Consider the following 27646-nt stretch of genomic DNA (forward strand, 5'->3'; position numbering starts at 1 on the left):
GTTTGTATCTTGTTTATTTTTCTGTATTATTTGTTCCGAGTTTTCCTTGCAGCATCTTTAAAATCATCTTTTATTCGACTTCCAATCTTTAGGTCCAATATGTATTATCTAACTTCAATTAGAAAGTATAAAACACATATTTTGTTGCTTTCATAATAAAAGAGGTTTAATTTTTTTTAGCTGCATGTTTCCCGTAATTATGGTAATAGAAGATAGTACTGATTTTGTAAACCTAATTTCCTATTTCAAGGTGCCATTTCTCCAACAAAAAAAACACTCTTTCTTTTACTCGACTTATGATGATTAAAAAAACTAAATGTCTATTAGGCATTTTGGAAAACATCCGAATAATAATTGCGCAACCATCTCTGCACGAAATTTTATTTCTGTACAAAAGTTGATTTAAATAGTTTATCATTTGTAATCAAAACAACAGTTGTTATTTACAAAAGCTGTTATTAGAGATACAACGCTCAAAAGTTTAGTACGCAACGCAATTAAATTTACTTTTTTTCTTTAGAACCTAAAAAACAGAAGAAAAGATAAAATTTTTTAACTATTTCAAATACAAAATTTGTTTTTTTAGAATATATTAAGAGAAGAAGAAGAAAAAAAAAAGGAAAACAATGAAGAAAAAACTATTAAAATTTTCGAAAGAAATTAATCATAAATTAATCTACATAAAATAAGAAAAAAAAAATTCATAAGTTTCTTTGGAAAATTTTTGGTAAGCTGTTCAAAAGTATCTTTAGTTCTTTGGTAAGTTTTCGGTCCAGCATGGTCCAAACATTTTCAATTGGATTCAGATCAAATGAGCTATCTGGTCTCTGATCTTGAAAATGTTTTTCTGAAAACATTCTTCTACAGATTTTGCATTATGGCACGGAGCGTTGTCTTCTTGAAACACTCTGGCTCTTTACCAAAAAAATGTTCTTGGTAGGAATTAAATAGTTTTTAAGGGTGTCAATTTATCTATGTTGGTCCATTCAACCGTTGTATAACATATACAACGGTTGAATGGACCAAATACCAACTGAATCACCTCCACCTTGTAGCCTTGGTACAATAAAGCGACAATAAAGCGACTTTTCATTGTGGTGCCTGCGGACAATTAGTTTGTTTATACGATTTAGGGCGGTGTAATTTGATTCATCACTAAAAACAATTCTTCTAAATTCATAATTACTTATTTTTAAAATTTCTTTACAAAATTTAATTCGTTTTAAACGGTCTGTTTATTTTAATTATGGCTTTCTGCAAGCAACACAGCACTACAGTTTACAGTCTATTAGCCTTCTATTAACTATTTGTTTTAATCCTTGATTTTTAAAATCCAGGTTTACATCTTGTGCAATCTGCTTCGTTGAGTATTTAGGATTTTTTCTGGGGATTTTATAAATGGAGTTATCATCAGCATTTGTCGTCCAGAACAGCTTTTGTCAGCAGTACTACCAGTTTCGTTAAATTTAGTAATAGTTCAATTTCACGAAAAGGCGAAACACTTTAAAAATTGAGATATTTCAATATTAGAGTGACCTCCCATATTTAGGCCAATAATACGCTGTTTGATTTCTTGACATTGTTTTTTTCCCATGGCAAATTTTCAGACAAAAATTAAGCAAACGCGATGAAATAATTTAAAACGAACTTTTAAAATCTCTCTATTGTAACGAACTTTTGAAATACTAGGTGTTACTTTTTTTAACATTTTATTAAAAAGGAGAGTTTGATTTACAACGATGCAACTTTTTCCGCAATAAAAGATAAAAGTTCTCCTTAAAAGTTCTAAGGAGAATCTGCTTGCTAAACTTATGAGCGAGTTTTTTTTAAAATACCGGTTAAATGTTTGTACTTAAAAAAGGATGTGGCTATTGCAACTTAAAGTTTTCTTTCTTATTTTATCAGGTATAATTAATTGATATTTAGAATGAAAAATTTTTTAAAGCTTTACCTACTAAAAAAATTATATATATATGAAAAAGAGTTAATTCCGCTGCGTGCTAAACTTTTGCGCAGAGTTGTTTATTGTACAATGTCAAAGGAGGTATTTCTCTAATAACGACTGTTACTACAGAAATACCTTCTCTGATATCGTCTAGTTTTTACTTAAATATACAAAGATATATATTATGCTTGTTGTATTATTATTTCTTTTTTATTTATTTCTTGTTAAAATGAACATTACAAGTGTTTTTCCTTTAACTTTTTAGCTGAGCTAAAATCAGATTTTCTGAAACCAATCAGCTGTTGTAGATGAGCACGTTTTTTGATCGGGATTAATTAGCTGGAGCCACGACAATAAGCAACACAGTGCTACAAATTACGGCGCCTTAGCCGCAGTATATTGTTAAGCAGTAACCAGTCATTGAAGATTTAAGCTGCGCTAGATTGAGATGTATCAGCTCTGAGACTTCTAAGGCTTAACCAGTCGTCGAAGTCACATTTTATGGCAATCGGGAAAGTGCTTAGCCGTTATGCGTCATGTTGATCCGGTTTAAGCTGTTCTGTCAGCCATAAATTGTCTATGCCAGCTGTAAGCGAAAAAAACTTCGAAAACATAAATGATTCTCTTAATGTTGCGCAAACTTTAGCGAATGAAAATTTTTTAACAAGAATCTTTTCTTGTTAAAAAATTTTCATTCTTTATAAATGTTTATGTGTTTAAATAAATAAATGTTTATGCATTCTTTATAAATGTTCATGTTTATAAATAATATTTATAAGATAAGATAATATTTATAAGATATGATTGCATGGAAAATACACTTAATTTCCTAAGTCCTCATTTTCTTTAAGGAGGTGAAATTAAATAAAAAAAACCAGGTTTTCAAAGAATTGATACAGAAGGGGTTTAAAGTGGGGGAAATATGGTGACTACATTCGTTTTATAAATAGTAATCTATGGTTAAAATCCCAATTTGCTATAGTTTAAATCCCAAAATTTATGTATCGGTTTTTTGTCATATTTTTCAAAGAACACTTCAAAATTATCCTTGAGTCTAAAATAGATTGTTTAAATTGACATGGTTTCTATCATTAAAGTTTTTCTTCTAAAAACCAAATAAAAAAAAAAGAAAAGAAATGATTTACCAGAAGAAATGATTTACCACGTGAAAAGTTAGTTTTTAATATTTTTAGTTTTAGGTAAAAGTAATTATTAATCATTTTTACCAAACATGTATTTTATTATACATATATATATATATATATATATATATATATATATATATATATATATATATATATATATATATATATATATATATATATATATATATATGTGTAAAGTTCATTAGAATATAAAAACTTATATAAAAAGTTTATTAAAAATATATATATAAAGTTCAAACATATGCGATATGTAGCTAGCGTCTTATCGTAATAAAATCGCTTTCTTAAAAACTGCGATATGTAGCTAGCGACGTATCGTTACAAAATCGACATGTTTAAAGTTCAATTATTTTCATAACTATAATACACCCAACACTAAAAATAGAATTTTTGAATATGTTAAAGATATTACAAAAGAATAAAATAAGAAAAAAAAAATCGCTATAAAGCTAGCTAGTGGCTGGTTCACTTCCCACCGGGATGTTTTTATATTCTAATGAACTTTATATATATGTTTTAATGAACTTTTATATATCTTTTTAGGCATTTTATAGGGATTCAAGTTGAACAATTCACACTTTGTCCGAAGTATGCATTTTTAAAGTTATATCGTTTCCTTGGAGAAACTTGTTTATTTCTTATGCATATTGTACATAAAGTATTACTTGCCAAAAACTTATTTTAATCAATACTAATTTTAGTTTCTCTCACTTTTTTCCCAATGATCATCTTTCTTAAATTTTTGCTTTAAATAACTTGTCACTTTTGACTGAGAAAATCCTTCACGTATTAAAGATCAGTCTGGTTATCACTTATGACATTGTTTGTCAAAATGGTATTTGAGCTTAAACCATTTTCTTAAATTGAAGCCTAAGCTGGGCTTATCAAAGTTAAAAAAACTTTTTATTTTTGATATTCTTGGTCCTTTTATTTTTAAGATTTTTATTAGATCAGTGAGGTCGTTTTTTTAGATTCAGTGAGGTCGTTTTCAAGACGCTATTTTGGTTTTACCAAATGCATTTAAAAATTTAAAATTTAAGAAATCAGCGCCAATTTGGAATGTGTAAAACTCATTAACCTAAGACATCGGATGAATATGAGTATCCAACTAGCGTGAATACTACCCGTTTTCTAAATTTTAGAATTTTAGATATTAACCCATTTAGAGCATGCGGAACGGGTTTGCAAACCTTTCCTGTATTTTCTAAATATCGAAACTGCAAACGGATCTTTGTGACAAAGTGGACTTATTTACGCTGGTAAAATATTGTAACTAAGTGTAACTTGTTACATTTAATCAAAAACCGAGAAGAATGAATTCAACTGTTTATCATTTCTGGATGTATGCAACGAATTCTCTGTCGTTTATACTGGCTGCAGGAGAAAACTTTACAGACTAAAGAAGTATATCTTTTTCAGTTTTGGTGCATTATTTAACTGTTACATTAATTACTAGTGTTGTGACCAAAACTTAACTCCCACCCCAATTAATTACTAGTTAAAAAACGTAAACTTTCATGAAAACTAAGCCTAACTAAAAAATTACATTGTATTTACATTCAGCATTTGAATTTCATTTCCTAAATAACTTCACATACTGAACTCAAATGTCATTGTTACATTTGAATTCAACATGTGAAATTTATTAAATAATAGTACATAAAAGTTAATTTTTCATTTAGGAAAAATTAATTTCACCTTAATTTTTTCAAAACGTTTTACCGCATCAAGGTGGCAGTCCTTTTTATCATGGCGGTTAGTAAAAACGATGGACTAAAAAGTATTAAAATTTCAAGATGGTACCAGCATAAGTTGGTACAAGCGTTCAATTTTCAATCGAAGGTAATATTTTTCATGATTTTTTACTTTGATCGGATAAAAGCAATAAATTTAGAACCAGTTGATTACAATGTCGTCATCAGACAAAAATAAACATTGAATATTGAACGTTTAACGTTTATCTGTTGCACGAATAAAAGTTGTCATTTCATCACACACGCACTACTATCATTATTTATAGGTTGATTTGTTTCACCAACTAAACATTGTTTATATCAGCACACAAAACATTTTTTCTATCTGCAATAATTTTTGACGGCTCAATAATTTTGGACGACTATATAATATTACATTAGTTACAGTAATAAATCTTCACCTGTTGAAAACCAAACTTCAGACTAGCTAACAATATAATAACATTAACTATCAACGTATTGATTGATAAGAAAATAGTTTTTAAATATATTACATGCTATTTATAAATAGATCGTTAAAAAAGTAACTTTGGCGTTTTCTATTCACTTTCCTCCACAAAATAAGATGCTAGCTTAAATTTCGTGCTCAAGTTCGCATCTAATTTTTTTATTTTATTCCATAAACGGTGCCAATAAATTGTTTTCCTTAATCAGGAACGTATTCTCGATGCCATTTAACCATTCCAGGTGCCATCCCAACTTCTCAAACACGATCTATTGGGCTCCCCAACCATTGTGTTTGCTGGGTATTGAATATAATTTATTGAACAGTAACATGAAAAAGTTAAAAATGAAAACCAAGTCTAAGAAGCTCTATTAAAATCATTTAAAAAATTAACTTTATGAGGTTGCTCCAACAGTTAAATCGTAAAATATGCACAAATGAGGACGAATATTTATTAAATAAACTTGCATTTCTTTTGTACTTCTTATATTCTATAGGCTTAGTTTACTAGACCGAAGAAGCTCTCGAATCCATTCATCAGGACTTCAATCAGTTATGGCGAATTAGCTAAGTTGGAGAGCAAAGCGCAAACTATGTAGAGACGCTAAAAAACACGGTTGTTGCTTACAACTACAAGCACGTTTAAAGTAGCTTTCTATTTGCAGGAATGTATTTTTTAAACAGTAAAATATTAAACCTCCTATGAACAAACCTTTAGCATGATTTTGAAATGTAAAGTTTCAATCTGCTCCAAATTAGGTGTGTTATGTGAAATCTCATTGAAATAGAAAATCTTAGAAAGGTTGATAGCAAAGGAGCCTTTTTTCCCAATTTTTGTCCAGGTGACTTCTCATCATGCCTCCCTAAGAAGGATAAATGCATTTTCCTTTCTCATTCTGAAGTTTTCATATTAAGGACAATTTCAATGGTGCTTTTTCTCATAAACTGGTAAAACAATTAGTTTAATAGTTCAATATTTATTATAAATTTTGTTTCTCTTAACTAACCGTCTCTAACTTAAATATTTGTGTTTTACACAACCGACACTTGAAGTTGAAGTTCATTCATTTGAAAGTGAAACAAACAACATTTTACATTTAACACTTCAAATGATCGGCCTTAAAATGAATTATACAGACTCAAATGACTATTTACTCTAGAAATTCAGTTTTTTTTGGGTATTTGTCTTACGTTATGTTAAGAAACTAATTTTCATGTATGAATGCAGTATGTACTTTTGGTTAGACTTTCAATCCTATTTCTGTAGACTTTCTGATCTTCTTGAATCCTTCATTAACAAACTTGGATCAATATTGAAACACTGCAAGACATAATCACTTTTTATACTTTGCAGTTTAATCATTATCTTTTTGACTTGAGTGAGACTCAGGCAAATCATCTTCAAGTGCTACTAAAAGTTCTTTTTTTTATCGCCCTCTTTGCTTATATCCTCCAAGTAACTGATCTTTTTATACTTAGTTTTCAGCTCCTCAGGATAATAAGATGTAGTTAAAGCATCATTTAAAAACCTGCCCTCGCCATCAATTTGCGCCACCGTTTCCTGCCTTTGTCATCATTTTGCGCCACTGATTTTATTCTTCACCATTTCCTTCGCCAAGCTTAAACTTTTGCACTGATTTGATGGCATCAAGAGCTTCCTCGGCATTCTCCTTAATGATGAAACTGTCAGTTCGGCTGTCGCTGACTAGATCGACGTTTCAGGCTAAGACCATTAAACATTCAGCAAGAAGAAACAACTTGGTTCCGGTAAAAGATTTCTTACACCTATGTTTACAGACACATTGAGGTTTTTTTTTGCAATCCTTCTACTTGACATGATGGTGTTCTTGTCAATCAGGGTTTGACGGTTTGCTGACTAGCCGGGGTGTGACGGGCTAGCTTGGGTATGAAAACTGAAAGCTTCCTTCTTGTTCTTTTAAATTATTTTCCACTCTGTAACTTGTGCTTAAAGATTATCCCACTTTCAAAACAGTTCATTTTTTGTGAAACAATCTTTAAAACGCATATTTTGGCGCTATTTATTGTGCGGTTAGATTTTTCATTATTCCGATACGAAATTTGTTAATGTCGAAGTAAAACTGATTTTGGTGTACTTATCACGGCGATCTTTCGTATATAGATTTTCTTAATATCCGTGGATCTGGAAATTAACAAATAGTGAAACAACTCCATGTAACCTATTTAAAATGTTATATACAATGCGAATTCACCTTACTTTATAAACATAAACTTGTGCGTTATACAGTCAGAACGTTGTTCTTTTGTTTTCAAAAAAAAAAAAAAATATTGTTTTGACAAAATCATGTAGATAAAATTCATTTTAATTTTTTTTTGACAATTAGGAAAAATAAGACCTGTTTTATCAAAAAAAGTAAAAAGAGAAAAGTTTGTTATTTTTGTTATGGAGAATTTACTATTTAAAAAATCAGTCTTTTTTTAGAACTTTTAGCCGAATGCGTCGCAAGATTCCAGGTCTGCAAAATTATTTAACTTTAAAGAAATTGTTGCGTGTCTGTTTTCTGTTTAAAAAACGAAATAATTTCTTTCTGTAATTTGTTTCGTTTTATAAAACTAGGTGTTTTTACTGTTTCTTTCTTTAATATGAAGTAAATTTTTGATATCACCAGAAAATGATCAGACTCAAATCGTAAACGAAGTTTACAAAAATGAAATTATTTTCTATAATTTCAAAGTAAGTGAAGATAAAATAAGGTTATAGTTCTTCGAGCTGTAATAGTATAACTGGAATTAATTAACTAATAGTAATTAATAGTTCTTCTCGTTTAGATGAAAAAGTTATTATGGGATAGTGTAGTAAATATTGGAGTATCTAGAGTCAGGAAATGGTTAGCCAATGTTTGAATGCGTTTTAAAACATGGTGAAGATAAAATTGGTATGTCTTTGTCTGTGAATCCGAGGATCGCGAGTTATGGATTAAAAAACTTCCAAATGCAAACTTTGTGTTTACAGATTATAAGGGAATTTGTGCTCAGTACTAGCCTAAAGATGCAAAATTAAATAAAGTCAAAGGTGGTAGTTTTGTTCCAGTGCATCCTCCATTAGTCTTTAAAGGTATACCAGTGTCTTGTATTCCAATAGTGTCTAGAAAACGAGATGTCACTGGGTTAATGTGCTATGAAAGAATAGTTTACCTGATGAGTTTGAAAACTTCAAAAATATGGATGCTATTTAATTTAATTCAATTGTAAAAAATTTGAAGTCAATGATAAATAACTGTGAAGAAAAATTTTATTTTGTTGAAAAAGAAAAAAATATATCTTTAATATCATATGAACATGGAGGACCAGTACCTAAGTTTTCAATATATATAACTTCAGAAGATTCTGGAGATATTTATTTTCTTTTTTAAACAAAGGAATTATTAAATATTATTCTCAACTGGAGAATGCTGTCAGTTATGTTATTAATAATGAAAATGATTCTAAGCGAGCAAGTTATTTTAGGCATCAAGTCACCAAAACCAATTAAATGACAAAATTTTGGATCAATTCTCAAAGTTTTTTGTGATGAAACAGTTGCAGCATTACGTGTAAAAATTTCTGAAGCTAAAGATACTGCACTTTTTATTGAAACAGTTGTTAAGTGATGGGTTATTGTCAACAGTAAAGGTCTAGATATTAGATTAAATGATATTCGAAGAAAGGCTGTTACTTCAGTCAATGGCAAATAGATTTCTTAGAGAACTATATTTCTTATTGCAAAAAACTTCTAAAAGATTAGCAAGCTGTGCCAAGTATTTTTTGAATTGCGGTGTATCTTATATATTGCTAGGACATATGCAATCAGATGTACTAGAAAAACAGTTTAGAAAATATCAGCAAGAGTCAGGTGGCACATCTGATAACTGTGCAAAATGTTATTCAAAAATTTAGAATCGACAAAACTGGAAAGTTGCTAGATGAGCAAGCAGATTTTACAATATTTCCTCCTGCTCACCACCATTGTGATAACTGTGAACTTGATGTGGAGTTTGATATGTCAATATGTGAAAATTGTGAGGTTCAATTGCCAAATGAATGCAAACAAGGGCTTTTATATATTGCAGGTTTTATTGCTTACAAACTTCCAGAATTACATTCAATTTTAGAAAAAACAGACACCTTTGATATGTTTCAAAAATATGGAACTTTGATTAGTTCTTTAAACAGGGGAAGACTAAGAGAACCTTCTGACAATTTAGTCTACATTGTTATTTATTGTTTTTTTATATTTGAAGCGACACTTGTGAATAAAGTTTCACCATTGCTGTGCAAGAGAGGATTAATTGACATTTTTATTAACTGCAATAGTAAAGTTCAATTGCTTGTTCGAAGTGTTAAAAAAGTTTGCTGCATTTTGGCAAACATTTTTTAAAACAATTATTGTAAAAAAAACTCTGAAGATTTTGGGAAGGAATGTTTGATAAAACAACCAAAACTTTCAACTTCAAAAAAAAATACTTTGAATTAAAAAAGTCAAAATAATTTTAATAAAATAAAGTTAACATATTTGTTTGTTTTTATCAAAAAAATTATTATTTGTATCACAAGTGTTAAACAGCTAAAATAAACGTATAGTTTATGAAAATGAGATTTAGTCATTTTTAGCTAAACTCTTTAAATTTTTATTGTAATTAACTTATAAACGTAAAAAAAAATTCCCACAATATTTTCTTCTGAAATTTAATGAAAATTTTTTTTGTCCTTATAAAGCTCTTTATTTGATTCTGAAGTTTGTTTAATAAAGCAAGGATAAAAAATAATTTTAACCGTAAAATATCGGCCTTCGCTAATTTTAACCCTTTAACAGTCCGCACGTTTTCTTAAAAACGGTCGCTATAAGTTTTGCGTTTTTTTTTGAGGTGGTCTCTAAATGCCCCGGCTTTTTAAAAACTTCGTTTTTTTACTTTTAATTTAAAAAAAAGTTTTCACTATTTTAACACTATTAAACACTAAAAAACACTATTATTCATATATAAGAATTTATAACCATACTATAATAATAGAAAATGTTTATAAAAAATAAGTTCTAATATTCAGTCTTTGTGTGAAAAGTCATAAAACATGGAGCTGCACAAAGTCCTACATCACATTCTACGCATTCATATCTAGAATCTTTTCTTTTTTTGTGTTTGTGACATACCACACACCTTCTCTGGGCATTAATTTTTTTTTCAGATGCTGGCACATATGATGGAAAATGTCAGTCAATCAATCGTAAGGGGTTGTTTGCTACCAATCTAGAGTAAGATTTTTTTGGCTGTTGGCCATATCGTTGAATCATTGATGTGATTAACATTGTTCTAAAGTTTAAAGGTGTCATATTACGACCCATTTTTTTACAAATTATCTGTGCATTAAATGCTGCTTGATTAATTAAATGAGCAAACACTTTCTTGTACCACTTTTTTACCCTTTTTCTTTCAACTTCGTATGATATCATCATTTGGTCACTTCTATCTACGCCTCCCATATTTTGATTATAATCATCAATAACTAAAGGAAATAATTTTTCTTTCCCAGCTCTTAAAACATTTTTAGCCCCATCAATAGTGCAAGTTGAAATGGTATAAACATCCTTTTTATCTTTCCAATGTGTTATCATGATATTTGTTTTTTCTTCGTAAAGAACTTTGCGTTCATTTTTTTTTAGTTTTTCATGGAAAGAAATAGGTAAACCTTTTCTGTTTTTTCGAAGTGTTCCTATGGTATCTGTAGATCTTAGCAATAATACTGATGAAAGCTCGTAGGAAGAATACCTGCTGTCAATGTAAAGCTTGTAACCCTGATCAAGTAAGCCATCCATAAGAAACATAACAACTTTTGTTGCAATGTAGCGATAATCTGAACTTAGAGTATTAGTCAGCTCAGATCCTGTATAGAAAAAGGAATCCCATACATATCCTGAATCTGACTCGCATAATGAAAAAGTTTTTATACCAAATCTGGCACTTTTGCTGCGAATACACTGTTTCCAAGAAAGTCTACCTTTCCACAACAAAAGTGACTCATCAATTGATATATTTTGTGTAGGTGTATACACCTCTTGGAATTTTTTTGTCAAATAATCCCATACTATGCTTATTTTGGATAAAACAGGATATTTATTTGGTAATGTGGTAGAATCAACAAAATGAATAAACTTATCGATTAACTTGAACTTTTTATAGAATAACAACCACTTAATACAAGCACTTGCAAACAATGGGTTTGTGGTGTAATACATTTCATATGTGGGCTTCCAAAGTACTCCTTGATATAAAAAAATTGCAATATATTGTCTGACCTCTGAAACTATCACAGGCAACCAACGCCTCATTCTGGATTTAACTGATAATTCTTTTTTTTTTATAGTTTGGGAAGCATATCGATTAGTTTCATTAACAATAAACTCACAAATTTCATCTGTAAAGTAAAGCTCAAACAAATAAAGAGGATCATTTTTGACTATATCTTGATTGCACCCAGAAATACCAGTAAATTCAAAGGGGTGAACTCTATTATCTGAAAGTTCAGATTTCCAGATCGGTATGTATGAGCCAGGAAACACATTTTCTAAGGAATTGTCACTAGAACTAAGAGCATAGACCAATGCAGGCATTTCTTCTTCTACACTTAACTCTAATATCTCTGGTTCGGAATTTTCTTCATCAGAAACATCAGATAAACTATACTCTTCTTCTGAAATCTCACTCAACTCGTTTTTATCGAATATATAATTTTCTATTTCCTCGTGAGTAAATTTTCGCTTTTTCGTTAATAATTTTTCCACTGAAAAAACATGCTTGTCTGCCATATTTAAAATAAAAGTGAACACGTGCAAAAGTAAATTATTGAATAAAAAGCTTATTAATTATCCAGTAATAAATTTTGTGACGATTAGAAGTATAATTACTCATAAAGACAGAAATTATGAGGAGACACAAAGGTAAGCGAAAGATACTATGACCCACGATGAGGATATTAAAATATGTTTTAATTATGCGAACTTTGTTGTTACGTCATGCTAATATTAATTAACGTTGCGTGAATTTTTGGACAATCAAGGCGCAAATAAGAAACTAATAACAACAACATATTTACCTAAAATATGGGTGGTGGTTAAATGAACGTTAAATTGCGTTTATACAAATGAAACAACAAAACGCGTAAACAACTATATTAAAAAATTATTTTTTTAAATAAAAATAAATTTTAATAAAATAAAAATATTATTAATAAAAATTATAGATAAATTAGTAGAAAATCATTTAACAAATTTTTTTCACTTTACACTGTGTTTCATCTATTAAGACTCATCATATACACTTTTTTTAAAAATGCACACATTTAGAACAGTTTTGCTAAGTTACATTGTCACTTCTTTACTAATTCTTCCTTCCTTTTTTACAGAGTAAACCCAGTTTTTTTTGGTATTTTTCAGCTACTTTCATCGGTTACCATAGCAACAAGCTACCATCTTACATTATTATTTTTTATAATCAGTATAATAATATCAAGTGTTTGAATTAAGAAAAAAAAAGTAAACATGTGTTGTTTTAAAATTTGTTGGTTATTTGCCCAGTTGAAATATGACATTAGAAAAGTATCCTTTAAAATAAGGAACGAATTTTTAAGCAAAATTCTTGCCCTAAAACAAGGAAATTAATAGGTAATAATTTTCTTAATATAATCAAGCTGGATTACCCGTCTCTTCGCGCAGGTTTCTCAGGGTTAGGGTTAGGAGGGGCCGCTGGTGGCCCAAACCTGGTCAAAACCACCGCTCAGGCCTACTTAGTGCCTGTGCAAAGTTTGGTATTGGTTGGTCCAGAGGTGTTGACACCTATAGCTAACATCAAACATACAATTATTAATTTTTTATACTTTTACTAGAAAAAATAAGAATGTCTGACTCTTATCTCTAATAAAGAAATAAAATATTAAATGCCTGTAAGAATAATAGAGATTATTTCTTTATTTTAAGACAGCGGATTGAGTAAAACTTCCTTACTGTATTATATAACTACTATTGTACGTTTACTTAATGTACTAATATATATTTTAATTCTCGTATAAAGTACAAGTGCAAACGCAATCAAAATATAGATATATAGCATCAAGAAAATGCATGTATTAACTATCAATAAAATATAAACCACCACAACAAAAGATGCATAACATAAAGAGTGATTAGTTAAAACTTGAAAAATGGAACTTTATATTTTTTTAGTTGTTATCCTAAAAGAAAGAAACAAACTAAAATAAAAAAAAACACAAATTTTATAAAATGAATGATTATACTTTTTACTAAAAATATTTAACTTTTTTATTTTTTATTATATAACCCAGATAATTTATCAAAATAAAAATAAGTCAAAATCAAATAAAACCCCATAGAAAACAAAAAATGCTATCAAAAAAAAAAAATATTGCATCTTGATTATTTATAAACTTAACTAAATGTTCAGTTGTCTAAAAAAATCATTTGCAATTGAACTATTAATTGTTTCTGGAATGCCACAAACTTTTTCAAGTAACGAAAACACTACTCGCAATTCGTCTGGATACTGCAGATCAAAAAAGTAAAACGTTGTCAAAAACAGTAATACCACCTCTGAAACCAGCATCTTCAACCAATAAAGCATTTAAATCCACTTTTATATACATTGCTAATCCAAGTATAAAAAGTAGCATCAACTGTCATTCTCTAGTAAAAAAAAATATTGTTATTAAAAATTAATACATCCACTCTTTTGTTGCGTCTAATCTATTTTAATTTCTACATTATGTTTGGGAAACTCAGGCGTAACTTTATGAAGTTCCTGCATTTGAATCTTTGGTTTTATAGAGACTCTTTTTTTTTTTAATTCAAAATTTAGTTAAAACAGATTAGACGAGACATAAGAGCGACTGTACAAAGACATAATAAAAATACTTGGTTTAGAAGGATTTCATAAAGCAGCAATATAAACCCTAGATTGGATAAATTAGTATTATTAAATTCAGTAATGTCTTTATTCATCCAAATAAAAGCAGAAAATAAATATAAAATTAACTAATTTAAATTTGAACAACTTGCTCTTTCATTCATATCAAAAAATCTTGGATATTGTTTCAAGAAAAGGGTAGATGACTCATCTAGTACATTTCCGTTCATAAATATAGGAAGATCTAAATTATTACAATAATGATTGGCTAAAAAAACTGAGTTTTATCTTAATTAAAATTCACCAGCCACTGTGAGCCCCATGCTGTAGCAGAAGTGAGATCCTTTTCAAGCTCAAATGCCCCCTCCAAGCAATCAGAGAGTGTTGGCTTCTTATAATGACAAGAATAAATAGTAGTATCATCAGTAAACAATGCTACCTTAGATATGAGAATGTCTGGAAGATCGTTAATGTAAATTAAAAAGAGTATAGGGCCAAGGATTGAACCTTGAGGAACCCCTGAAGTAACAGAATAAGAAGAAGAGTGCTGTCCATCGAGGACAACTTTTATACTACGATTGGAAAGGAAGGATTCAATAATCTTAAAGATAATACCAGACACACCGTAGGAAGAAAGCTTATGGAGAAGACCAGCATGCCAAACTTTATCAAATGCTTTAGAAATGTCAAGAGCAACGGCCTTAACCTCTCCACCTTTATCTAATGCATGATAAAACCTATCGGTTATTACTGTTAGCAAATCAGCTGTAATTGTAACTGAACAAGAAGATCGAAATTCATATTGGTGATCAGAAAGTAAGTTATTAGATTCAAGCCGAGAGATTAAGTGTTTGTTAATTAAAGATTCAAAAACTTTGCTTATGATAGGAAGAAGACTAATGGGACGGTTGTTGGAAAAATCAGATCGCTCTCCAGAATTTTTGAAAATAGGGATAACAAATGCTGCTTTCAAGCAGGCTGGAAAACAAGACTCTGATAAGCACTTGTTAAATAGTTTTCAAAGTATCAACGACATCTCCGGAGAACACTTCTGGAAGACTATAACAGGTATGTTGTCCGGGCCACAAGCTGTAGAAGAGTCTAAGCAGGAAATCACTTTAGATACAGAAGCTGGAGTGATACGAATGTCAAGCAATCGATCAACCAGTTTGACGGCTATATCAGGTAGAACGTAACTAGTGAAATCAAGTCAATATTGATGAAAAATTCTTAGCAAACAATTCAGCTTTATCTTTAGGTGAGGTGACAAAATCTGAACCATACAAAAGAGGTGGAACTACAGATTTGCCCTTATTATTGATACTAACAAAGATTCTCCAGAAGTCACAAGAGCCTAATTTTTGTGATGAAATACGAGATTTCATGACCTGAGAATAGCAGGCTTTGGCGTTAGACAAAACCTTTTTACAATGGTTTCTAGCAGTAATAAACAGACGTCTGTTTTCTGGAGAATTGTTTTGCTGATAGATATGGAAGTAATGATTTCAGTTGGCAATTGCAGCAGCACAATGTGAAGAAAACCAAGGAGAAGAGTGAGGTTTGACTTGGAATCGTTGATTGGGAATAAAAGATTCCATGCCAGCCTGAACCCACAAAGTTATGTAAGAAGCACATTTGTCAACAGGGTGCGATGATAGGGGGATTTAGATGATGAAGAAGAATGAGATAATAGATTTAAAGAGATCAAACGGTGATCAGAAGCACCTAAGGGTGAGTCAGGAGAAACTGAGCACTGACTAGGATCAGAAACAAGACATAAGTCAAGTAGAGAAGGAAGATGATTCGGGTTGTCTGGAAAGTGAGTTAATATGTTGACTATTTGAGTTAGAGATTGAGAAAGGCAAAAAATGTGGGCTTTAATGCCTGCTACATGGATGTACAAATGCACAAATGAAATAGAATAAGTATTACTCATAATTAATGCTTGTTTCATGCTTACAGTAGTAAAAATTTATATCAATTAGAGTAAATTGTTTAGAAATTACCTTATAATCTTTGAAATATATAATTTCCTTCATAGAAACTTGTGCTGGACATTGGAATTTTTTTGTGTCTTGCACACTAAAATAACTTTTTTGACAAGAGTGTTCAGTTTTCTAAAATTATTCAAGCAATACTTTAGTAAGGTAAATATTTTTTATTAAAACTATAACTTGGAATTCATGTTATAAACAATGGAGTTTACGTTTGCTTTTGTTTTAATCTTGTATGTTTTCTTTCTTGCATTATTGCGATCTGTTCCATGTGAACAATCCAAAACTTTCTGTGTTAAAACCATGAAAGGCACGTCTGCATAAAATCCTTTATTTTCCCATAAAACTTTGTGATTTTCACTATGTATATCTAAATGTGACACGGTCTGCTTTACACTGAAAACGTTTATACAAAAAATGATACAATAAGTTAACCAAACTTCAATGAGAAACATTTAATCTACAGTAAACACTTATTAACTCAAACATTAACTTCGTAAATTCTAGTAAAGTAGAACCATTTTACAAAAAAACCATATACAAAGAAATTGAAATAAAGTATGACAATACAATGACATTTAAATATTAACAATACTTAATTGTCATTGCATTGTTGCTACTATAAGCTACTGCTCTAAATGTTCGATTTAGAGCAGTAGCTTATAGTATAACTTTTACTAACATGTATTGGAATATTATATTTTGAAGCCACTTTTTTCATTTACATCAAAGTTTTTACATCAAAGAAAGTAATTCTGGTTTATAGAAAATTTAAAAAAGAGTTTGAAGTCTGAGGTTGAAGTCTGAAGTCTGCCATGAACTATTTAATTTTAAAAAACAACCTGCTAAATTGAATAAAAAATAAATACACAAATTTCCTACCTAAGGAGAAGCAAAATTAATAACTGCAAAATAATTGTAACTTAATTGTAATTGATAGAGACATTATTTTAAAGCTGAGAAAAAGGCATTTAAAGTTTCTAATTCATCACTGCGTTTGATCTTCTTAATAAAATACATTATAAACTTTCAATTTATAATGTATTTCATTTACCTTTCCAACTATTTTCACTTATTTTCAAAAGTTTGTGTTAAAGAATTTTCTGACAACTCAAACATTTGCATCATAAAGTTGATATTAAATAAATCAAAAAAAGGTTCAAACCTGTGTTACCAAATCCCTTGGGTGCAAACCATGCTACAAAGCGAACAGTGTGTTCTAGTTTGTTTTATGTAACTCAAGGCCTCATTTTCATCTTCATAAAAAATCATATGACTTTTTCTTTTAGCTATAAAAAATTCCTGTTATTAATATCTTCTAACTCTCAAAAGGAAAAAAAAAAGTCAAACCAAACTTAAGCTATATTTAAATAAGAAATTCATGAAGTCGTTGCTTTGTAAAACATAAAAATTTACAAGTTTTATTTTGTTGATTTAAATGGTTAAATTTAAAAAAACTTATTTTTTAAATTTAAATTTATTTTTTGTTAATCATTTAAATGGTTCAAGAATATGCTTAAATATGCTTATTTTAAAAACAAAATCTGAGCCTGCATATGCTTATAAACGTTATGGTTGTATAAAAATGAACTGTAGTGAATAATACAGTATATATATTTAGTATAAAAATAATATTAAATAATAACAATAAACCATTTAAAATATTGTTAAATAATACCAATAAACATAATCAAATGACATTATACCAAACAATATAATGTATCAATTTAAATTTATTTATATACCATGGTATATTAGTAAAATATATTGAAATTAATATATATTATATTGTACAATAAGTAGTACTATGTGTAATACCATTATATCGTACCATGAAAATACTAATAACAAATGAATTCAAAAATATAAGTAAGCAAATATTTAGCAATAAACTAAGTATAAAGATACACAATAGCAAGTTAAACTTCATTTTTATCTTTTGTAAATAAAAAGGCGAGTAGCAGCAGGATTAATATTTTAAGAACAGATTAGCAACGTCAATAACAAAAAAGTTAATTAATTTTTATTTAATTTTTATTTACTTTCTTCCCTCAGTCAATGTCAATGACGTCACTCTTTAATATTTTTTGATATTACTTTCCAATCTTATAATTATTTTAACAAAAAAACTTACAAACTTACTTTTACTTTCATGCATTTTTTTAAACTTTTGAAGCACGTGCGAAATAAACGAAAACAACAACATAAGATTAGTTTACACGCAACGTTAATTAATATTAGCATGACGTAACAACAAAGTTCGCATAATTAAAACATATTTTAATTTCCTCATCGTGGGTCATAGTATCTTTCGCTTACCATACACTAAAACGTAATATTTCGGCATGGACATTCAGGAACCACTTTTAGTTTGCTTAATATTACGGCATATACATTTAGAAACCACTTTGGATTTCAACCGGCATGGACTGTTAAAGGGTTAAGAGCCATTGTCTGAGAAATGTAGGCAAAATAAAGAAATTTTGGAAGTGATGTCTTCCAATTGCACTCATTTTTAGATATTTTGTAAAAATCAATGAAAGTAGGCCACTGGTAATTTTTTTTTCTAAAAATTTTATTGATTTCGGAGATATTGGGTCCCAAAATTTGGCCCGTTTTGAGAAAATTTTGCGCATGGAGTGCAATTGCTACTTTGAGGAGTAGTTTTAGCAACATAAATATGACAGAAACATTTCTTTTTAATTTTTTTACTAATCTGGGTAGATTTCTACAGTAAAAGTAAAAATTAAACATGATTACATTTTCAGTAGTCTAGAAATCGTTGTCCGAAACCGCAACATTTGAAATTTTACCCTAACTTTGAGCTCTTATATCTCTTTAGGCCAATACTTGCACGTAGTTTTTTTAGGTGTTTTTGAAAGACACTAGGACATACATTGATTTTTCGGAACAAAAACCATGTGCATGCAAGGACCTGGGAAGGAGTAACCTGCCAAAAATCACTTTTTGCGTTCAACGCGCTTTGATAGATTACCCATAACAACCGTGGCCTTAGGTCCACCATGAACAGTATAAGTTATTTATTTTCCTTAAAAATGCATCTTCCAATATCTGAAAAAAAATCCATGTGCTCGGGTGATAAAAAGTCTACAGAAATCCTAGAAGTAGCCTAATTTTGCCAATTGTTTAACTAAAAAAATACCCTAGCAACGGTATAGATATATTTAGCAACGGCTACTTTACAGCCTTATTAATTAGTACTGCTATTAAAAACTTTAATATAATGCTTTTTTTAAAGCAACTGTATAAGAGAACTTGAAAAAAATTTTTTTTTAACTATATCAATTAAAGAAGGAACCATTAAACTTCAAGATCATTTTTTCCGTTTAAAACTGATGGGAAATACAGTTTTCTAAGAATTACCAAAAAAATATAACAAATTAATTAATGGCCAATCTGAATCTCCACGTTCTCAATATCATCTTTTGAGAGTGAATAATCTCCTCTTTGATTAGTTAGTGTTGGTGCATCAATCTTACAAACAATGTCAAGAGGCGAACATTGGAGAATATTTTCTTTGGTTGGCCATTTGAAGCAGTTCTTTCCAGGTGTAACAGAATATTCCATACAAGAAACATATATACCATCATCATTGACCTAATGGTTGAGGTAAAGTAACGTCTAATCATTGCTGCTTCCTAAATATTCCTTGAAATTAGTTAATATGGTTAATAAACCAATAATTTTGTAATAGATCTCAATACACAAAAATACAATATTATAGTGTTAAAACTTCTTACATTTTTAATTATTGCAGGATACCATTACATAAAGTATGGAACAACAATCCAATCACCAATTTGAAATTCAGCTGCTAACTCCTTTGCAAACAACTGAATATCGTTGCTTAAATCATCTTCTTCGTTTTCAGGTGCATCTTTCATATCAACAGTTTCATCAATCACATCATCAGTTAAGTTAACCTCTTCAAAAAAAGTGGTTGCCAACCTTCCTGTACTTTTTTGCTAACTCCAGTTAAAAAATTACACGTAAAGGATAAAGGAAATTGCTAAATATTTATCTCAAGCCCCAAAAAAAGAAAAAAGTCATATTTTTTAGCATACATACTTTGGGTATTTGTAAATATACAAGTTAATTTATTTGCCTACAGAATAATGATCGAATTTGTTGAGTTGCCACATATTCACTTGGCTTTAATATTGTTCTCAGCTGCTGGTGAACTTGCTTTATCTGAAAGGACAGTGGACTTGCTCTAATTGTCTCACACAAAGAGCTAGCTGCTTTTTTGATTCTTTGATAGTTTCATCTGAAATGATTGTTACATCTGGAACATATATGTCATCAGCAGGAAAGCAAGACTTTATTGGTGTTGGAGCTGGTTCTTACATGTCAATACTGTTACCTGTAGAAATACTTTTTAGGTGGCTGAAGCAAAATACGGCTCCAACAGGAAGTTAATAAACTCTTTTCATTATAAGCAGCAAGGGTGTTCAAAGGGATGAATCTAATTTTTGGTGCTTTTTTACCGATTTGAAATTCATGTCTTGGGTTTTGACAACTGTTTGGCTGATTCCAGCTAATACCAAAAGAAAAACGATGGTACGACCATAATGAGTCATAGCGTGAAAGATAAGTTTGTAGTCGGATTTCAATCAAGGTTTTTTCATTCCACTGGTTTGTCGGTTGTAGCTATAAAACAGTAACGTTAGATTTTCCACCTATGGAGTAAGAAATCCTGTTTCTTTTGATAAAAAAGCAAATAATACTCCAATTCTATTCAAACCTTTAAAGCTTGTAAATGATTAGTTATGTCAGCAGTTAATTCGTTAACTTAAAAAATTCCATCTTTGTTCCAACGCTTAAAAGGACCACAAGAAGTCTTCTCTTTATTAAAATATATGGATTTCTCATAAGAACTGACTTTATTCTTGCTCTCTGACATATTTTGTTTATTGATAATTAATTATTGACTAATATTTAAAAAATGCAGTTTTTACTAACAAATTTTAATTCTCTTACCGAAAACTGCTGAAAAAAATTTATGTTATGTAACTCAAGCAAACCATGGTATGTACCAGGTAGTCATTAACAAAAATATCACACAAAGTCGGCAGTCATTCGTCCCCTCAGTATTATCTCGTTATATCTACAAATGAAATAAATACAAATTTATATATATATATATATATATATATATATATATATATATATATATATATATATATATATATATATATATATACAATGTTCTACCTGATATAATGTATAATATTAGATAGAACATTGTATTTATTTATATATAATTTTTATTTGTTTTTATTTTAAGTGCTATATGTGTTTTTTTCAAGTTCCCTTGTACAGTTGCTTTAAAAAAAGCATTATATTAAAGTTTTTAATAGCAGTACTAATTAATAAGGCTGTAAAGTAGCCGTTGCTAAATATATCTATACCGTTGCTAGGGTATTTTTTTAGTTAAACAATTGGCAAAATTAGGCTACTTCTAGGATTTCTGTAGACTTTTTATCACCCGAGCACATGGATTTTTTTTCAGATATTGGAAGATGCATTTTTAAGGAAAATAAATAACTTATACTGTTCATGGTGGACCTAAGGCCACGGTTGTTATGGGTAATCTATCAAAGCGCGTTGAACGCAAAAAGTGATTTTTGGCAGGTTACTCCTTCCCAGGTCCTTGCATGCACATGGTTTTTGTTCCGAAAAATCAATGTATGTCCTAGTGTCTTTCAAAAACACCTAAAAAAACTACGTGCAAGTATTGGCCTAAAGAGATATAAGAGCTCAAAGTTAGGGTAAAATTTCAAATGTTGCGGTTTCGGACAACGATTTCTAGACTACTGAAAATGTAATCATGTTTAATTTTTACTTTTACTGTAGAAATCTACCCAGATTAGTAAAAAAATTAAAAAGAAATGTTTCTGTCATATTTATGTTGCTAAAACTACTCCTCAAAGTAGCAATTGCACTCCATGCGCAAAATTTTCTCAAAACGGGCCAAATTTTGGGACCCAATATCTCCGAAATCAATAAAATTTTTAGAAAAAAAAATTACCAGTGGCCTACTTTCATTGATTTTTACAAAATATCTAAAAATGAGTGCAATTGGAAGACATCACTTCCAGGCTTTGCCTAGATTTCTCAGACAATGGCTCTTAAGGAAAATGAGCTGTCACGGCCTGTTTATGAAGGCCTTGAAATTACGGAATGAAAAATCTTATAAAAATAAGACCGAATGATAAAACAAGGACGATCTCGAAAATTTTACTTAATAAGTCAAATAGAAGATCGCCGTGTATTATGCTGTACTAAGTAATTTTAATAGGCGATAAGTATGTTTTTTTTAAAGAACAGATAACTTATAAAAACTTATTTTAAAACCAGTTGCAGAAAAATCACAAAAAAGTTTATATAGAGCATAGATTCGGAAAAAGAAACAAAAAAAAAAAAAAAAAGAAACATTCTTCACAAAAAGGTATTTACAAAGTTACTCTCCAATTATTATTTACTGAACAAACACATCTGAATAAATCACACTGGCATGTGGCTTCTATACAAAGTAAAAAAAATTAGATTTCAATGCCAAATATAAAGCAACTTCAACTTATGACAGCTTTCATTAAACAACGAAACCAACCCACGCCTTCAAAACACGCCATCAATGCACGTCTTCTTAAATGTTTTTTAAAAAACGGTCACCAAAGAGAAGCACTTAAAAAGTCATCACATTGAGATGATTAAAAAGTTTTTAAACATTTAGAAATAAAAATAACGAGGTGAGCCGGGCCAAGCCATGAGATCTTTGGTATAGACATATCCTACGTCATTACTCCCCTTTCCGTAAGCTCGTTGCACTAAAACTAGTGACTTCACTTTCAAATCTTCAACGCTTTCTTTTAAACTAAACAACTCTACATTATAATCTATTATGCTAAAAGATGATTCCTTTGTTTTTAATGTCTCTAAGAAAGGATGTGTTTTGATGGTAATAAATGAAGAAGACGGGTACGAGTGATACCACCAAATGTAATTCGGAGGTTGTAACTCTCCCACCGACTTTAAAATACTTTCTTGTTTAAAGGGCGGCAGTGATTGTTTTAGTTCATATGCTAATCTACAAAGGTTCGACGAAAAGTCACACACAAGATAATCACTATTTGCTAGAAAGTATAAATCTACTAACACACTTTCAATGAGTTCTTTTGGAAACCTGCTTGAAAAATAGCTTCCAAGGTTTTTTGATAAATGTTCTGTGGATAACGTAGAAATTACAATACTTGGACCAAGCTTTTTAATAACTGGAATCACTTGAATATCGTCAGTTGCAACATAAATGCACTTTCTACTGGCATTAATGCTATCGAAGTATGCTTGAGCTTCGTTTAGGTAAACCGCTTCGTTTACATACTTTGCTTCTCCGCTCGTTAGCTTATCGCCGTGACGTACATGAAAGCCAACTACCGGTGAGCTAAAAGAAGTTTTTACTCTGAAGGCTTCCAACTTTTCTTTAAACTGAGGAGTCGGCCTAAGCAGCAGATAACCCAGGAACTGAGAAGTAAACCACATCCAAGGGTGCTTAACACCAAGTGACAACAGGTTTTTCTCAAGACTCTCTGGAATGGTGCCAGGAATATGTCTGGGATAAGGGTATCCTCCCATTGTGTTAAACTCCATAACATGGTGAGAGTTATTCACGTCATAACCGTTACTAAGATAACAAGCTGGGTTTTGAATGTTGCATATTTTTGAGTAGTTATCAAAGTACTTTTTCTTCAGGTATCCACAGCGCTCAGATTCAGGTTTCAGCCAGTGAAACACGCCGTTAAAGTGGCTGTACTCGTCTTGTTCAATAAAGAACATTCTTCCTAAACCGTACGCGACCTGCATGCATACACCGTAGCGATGCACATTTGACCCAAATCCTGCATAATTCTCAACATTTCTGCAAATTAATACTTTCTTTTTCTCGCAATCTCCTTCCTCTTGGAGCTCAAAAATTTGCTTCATTATTAACTCATGGACATCTTTCAACTCATGAAGTTCTTTTAACTCACGGTGCTCTTTTAACAGATTGACATCTTTCAATACATAGTGTGATTCATGAATTTTAGGCAAAAACTTTTTTCGGTTAATTTCTTCTTCTCCCTCTTTAAACGCAAGATTGATTAAAACCAAACACAAAACAAAAATTATCACAGGCTTAATATAATTCTTCATTTCATATCTTTTTTTTCCCCTTAAAAACAACGGCTAATTATAAACTTTATATTTTTATTTAATGCTAATAATTTATTATAGCACGCTATAGAAATTATCATCAATTTATTAAGATGCAGTACTTCCAGCGTATGTCGGGGCATTTAATGTGTTTTTCTAATTTTATAGTTTTTAATAAGTGTTAGTGTTGAAGCTGGTTCTTTCTAGGTTAGGGAATAAGAGAATTTGGGATTTTGGGATAAGTACTAGAATTTGTTTTTTTAGAAGTATCAGCATTGGTATATTTCAACAACAACAAAAAAAAAACTGATATATTTAGGGAAAGATTTTCTAATTTTGTCTATTTTTTTAAACAGAAAATTTTATGTGTATAGCTTTTACATTAACTATGTTTATGATTAATTCTAAAAGTTACAAAAAAATTTCCGTGGTCCCTTTTAAGAGGATGTAAACCATAAGATCCAAATATGGACCAGAGGGACTATTAACATAAAAACCTAAAATGCTTTTTACTACGATCATTTAACTAAAATGCAAACATTGACATTAAATTCATTCGAAACTCTTTTAATTCTTAAGATTTCTTTTTTTTTTTTTCATTCATTTGTTTTGTAAAGAATTTTCAGTTTCATATGCTTTTATCAGCCAAATGCTAAAAACTTTTGTTTATCAAATAAAGTTGTATAATAAAGCTGGCAGACCTTAATATATATATATATATATATTTTCATCATTTTTCATAGTAAAATAGTTGTTTAAAAAAAAAAAAAAAAGTATATTCATTTACAAAACAATTGACAATTGATAAACCTAATGTTTTTTAAGTAAATATTTGAGCTTTCTTCATCACAGAATATTTACTTAAAAAACCAGTTAAGAAAGTGTGAAAATTTTCAAGAAACTTGACAAAATAAAAGTATACTATATAATCATACTTTTAAATTCAAAGAGAAAAATAAGTTAAAATGAAGATTCCTTTACAAAGTTCACAAATAATCAGTCCATGTAAGGGAAAGCGTATGGTCCTGATTTTGGGAAAATTAGATGGGAAATACTTTAGAATGCACATTACCAAATAAAATAGCAAGTTACCTCTTTCCTATATTCTTGTTGAACTCCATTTCTGGTGATTGACACACAACACACACACATTAATGGAAATTACTCTTACATATCGTAATTGCGGGATTCGGAAAAATGTTCGCATTTTTTAAAATACGTAGTAGCCTTTAAAAGTGATTCTCCCCTACATTTTGTTATTAATATGAATATTAAAATTATATTTATTATAACAAACACCGCTTTCTGAAATTTAAGTAAGAAAAATGCAACGAGACATATTAATCATTAAAATTTGACAATTGATCATTAAAATTTGACAATTGATCATTAAAATTTGACAATTGATCATTAAAATTTGACAATTGATCATTAAAATTTGACAATTGATCATTAAAATTTGACAATTTTCTGAAAGAAAATAAACAAAAAAAAAAAGACTTTGAAACTAAATAAATTCTGCCTATAAAGCGCTGCATAAAAATATTTTTGCATAATGTTAAACTACCTTTCATTTTAAGCAGTTAAGTACCAATAAAAATGACATTATAAACGGTTCGTTGTTGCATTGATAATTCAATAATTCATTTTGACATAATTTATTCTCCCATACGCAATTCTTACAAAATTCTTTGGCATTAAAAATGAAAGCTTTAGGAAGAATTTCTATGTAAGCAACCACTCCATGAACTAAAGTTCACAAAACACTTAATGCAACTTACACAGTGAGTTACATAATCAGTATTAGTGACCAATAAAAATGCGCGATCTTAAACCAATATTAGCTATTACGAGTGGAATGCAAAAAGCAAACTCAAGTCAAGCTTGATTTGAGTTTCAGAGCTAAGAAGTGTCAGTTCCGACTTCAAAAATTTAGCATTAGCGAATGTGTAAACTTAATTTGAAAATTTCAAGTGCGTGCTTGATTTATGTCTAACTTGAAAAATATTAAGGCGTTGAATTCAAAAATCCTATCTGATCAACATAACTGAAAACAATAAAGAAATTGGAGAAAAGAAGACAGATGGTCTCCCAAAAAAAATAAGTTTTTGTGTGAAGAAAAAAAATAGTTCTTCAACGGAAATAAAAGAGATTAAGAAAAACAAAAGAAATGCTGGGTGAACTCAAAGCAAAAAGTAAAAAAATCATTTATTGTTTTTAAGACAAAGAAAAAATGCGAGAAGAATTTTTTTGATAATCACTCAGTTAAAAGTGACAATAATATTTTAATTATTGTAGAAAATATTTTTGTGGAAAATGACCTTTATTAATTAATTATTGTAAGTGGGTGTTATTAAATGTGGCATTTGTAAACTAGTTATTGTTATTATTGTTAATGGTTAATTTATTGGTGCGTGCTCTCCACAGACCTCTTTTTTATTATATATTCTGTTGGTGGAGTAGCTCTTGTGGAGCTGTGGAGACGCTCTTGTATTTGTATTAGTTTAAATACAAAGACTCTCTAAACAATAAGTTTTCAATCCACGAGATTTTACACACTCAGTTGTAAATCACTCAGTATAAAACATGTTTTAGACATCTAAAAGACGTTTTGTATTTACTTGGTAATCGTTTCTTATACCGAAAAACGTTATAAAAAGTAAATAGTGAGGCTGTGATTTTCTATCCTATATTGCATGGTTATCAGTGAAGTATATACAGTGTTGGACATCTCTCTGATGGACTGTTACTTTTTAATTTCGTGTCGATAATTTTTTTAGTTAATAATATGAACAATAATTTAGGGTTTTTCTAACCAATTTACTAAAATTCAAAGAATTTTAGTGAAAGATAAGAGTTAAACAAAACTGACAGAGGTTCTAGCCAAAATCACATATTTTAACAAAAGAAAAGGTTTTCAAAAAAATTTTAATTCTATATATATATATATATATATATATATATATATATATATATATATATATATATATATATATATATATATATATCGTTTGATGTAGTGTTGTATTAAAATTATACAAAGCTCTTGTTCGTTGAAAAGTACTCACTCGATGTTTCTGAAATTTATTTTGATTATATATAAATTTCAAAACAGAGCGATTTATAATTATAATTAAAAACGATAAAGTAAAAAGCTTTTATTATGGAACTTTAAGTTTCATGCCTAACGGCAATCATCAG

The 27646-nt window shown here is 29.6% G+C and overlaps 1 protein-coding gene and 1 long non-coding RNA gene across 4 annotated transcripts; one reads left to right on the forward strand and one right to left on the reverse strand.

The window, feature by feature from the left end:
- The first annotated feature begins 7805 nt into the window (after positions 1–7805).
- On the forward strand, positions 7806–9919 carry LOC149892251 (uncharacterized). The gene is made up of 2 exons (XR_016449732.1): positions 7806–8023; positions 8105–9919. It is a non-coding gene; the product is annotated as an uncharacterized LOC149892251 (long non-coding RNA).
- A 3801-nt stretch (positions 9920–13720) lies between these two features.
- LOC145193033 (alpha-(1,6)-fucosyltransferase-like) lies at positions 13721–26227 on the reverse strand. 3 transcript variants are annotated; one of them, XM_090078308.1, is made up of 4 exons: positions 25538–25907; positions 16444–17520; positions 16244–16354; positions 13721–14017 (listed from the first exon to the last, which is right to left on the reverse strand). In XM_090078308.1, the coding sequence occupies exons 2-4, from the start codon at positions 16684–16686 to the stop codon at positions 13940–13942; spliced, it is 432 nt and encodes a 143-aa protein (XP_089934434.1). In that variant the 5' UTR covers positions 16687–17520; positions 25538–25907; the 3' UTR covers positions 13721–13939. The 3 variants fall into 3 exon arrangements, with proteins under 3 accessions (XP_089934434.1, XP_089934433.1, XP_079926542.2); XM_090078307.1 differs by lacking the exons at positions 13721–14017; positions 16244–16354; positions 16444–17520 and adding exons at positions 22675–24375; positions 26013–26227 and having other exon boundaries at positions 25538–25691; XM_080070416.2 differs by lacking the exons at positions 13721–14017; positions 16244–16354; positions 16444–17520; positions 25538–25907 and adding an exon at positions 22675–25072.
- Positions 26228–27646: the final 1419 nt, after the last annotated feature.

Source organism: Hydra viridissima, unplaced genomic scaffold, assembly GCF_058129835.1.
Source record: "Hydra viridissima isolate aposymbiotic clone 2 unplaced genomic scaffold, HvirCarnegie_v1 scaffold_2, whole genome shotgun sequence".
NCBI classification, from domain to species: domain Eukaryota; kingdom Metazoa; phylum Cnidaria; class Hydrozoa; order Anthoathecata; family Hydridae; genus Hydra; species Hydra viridissima.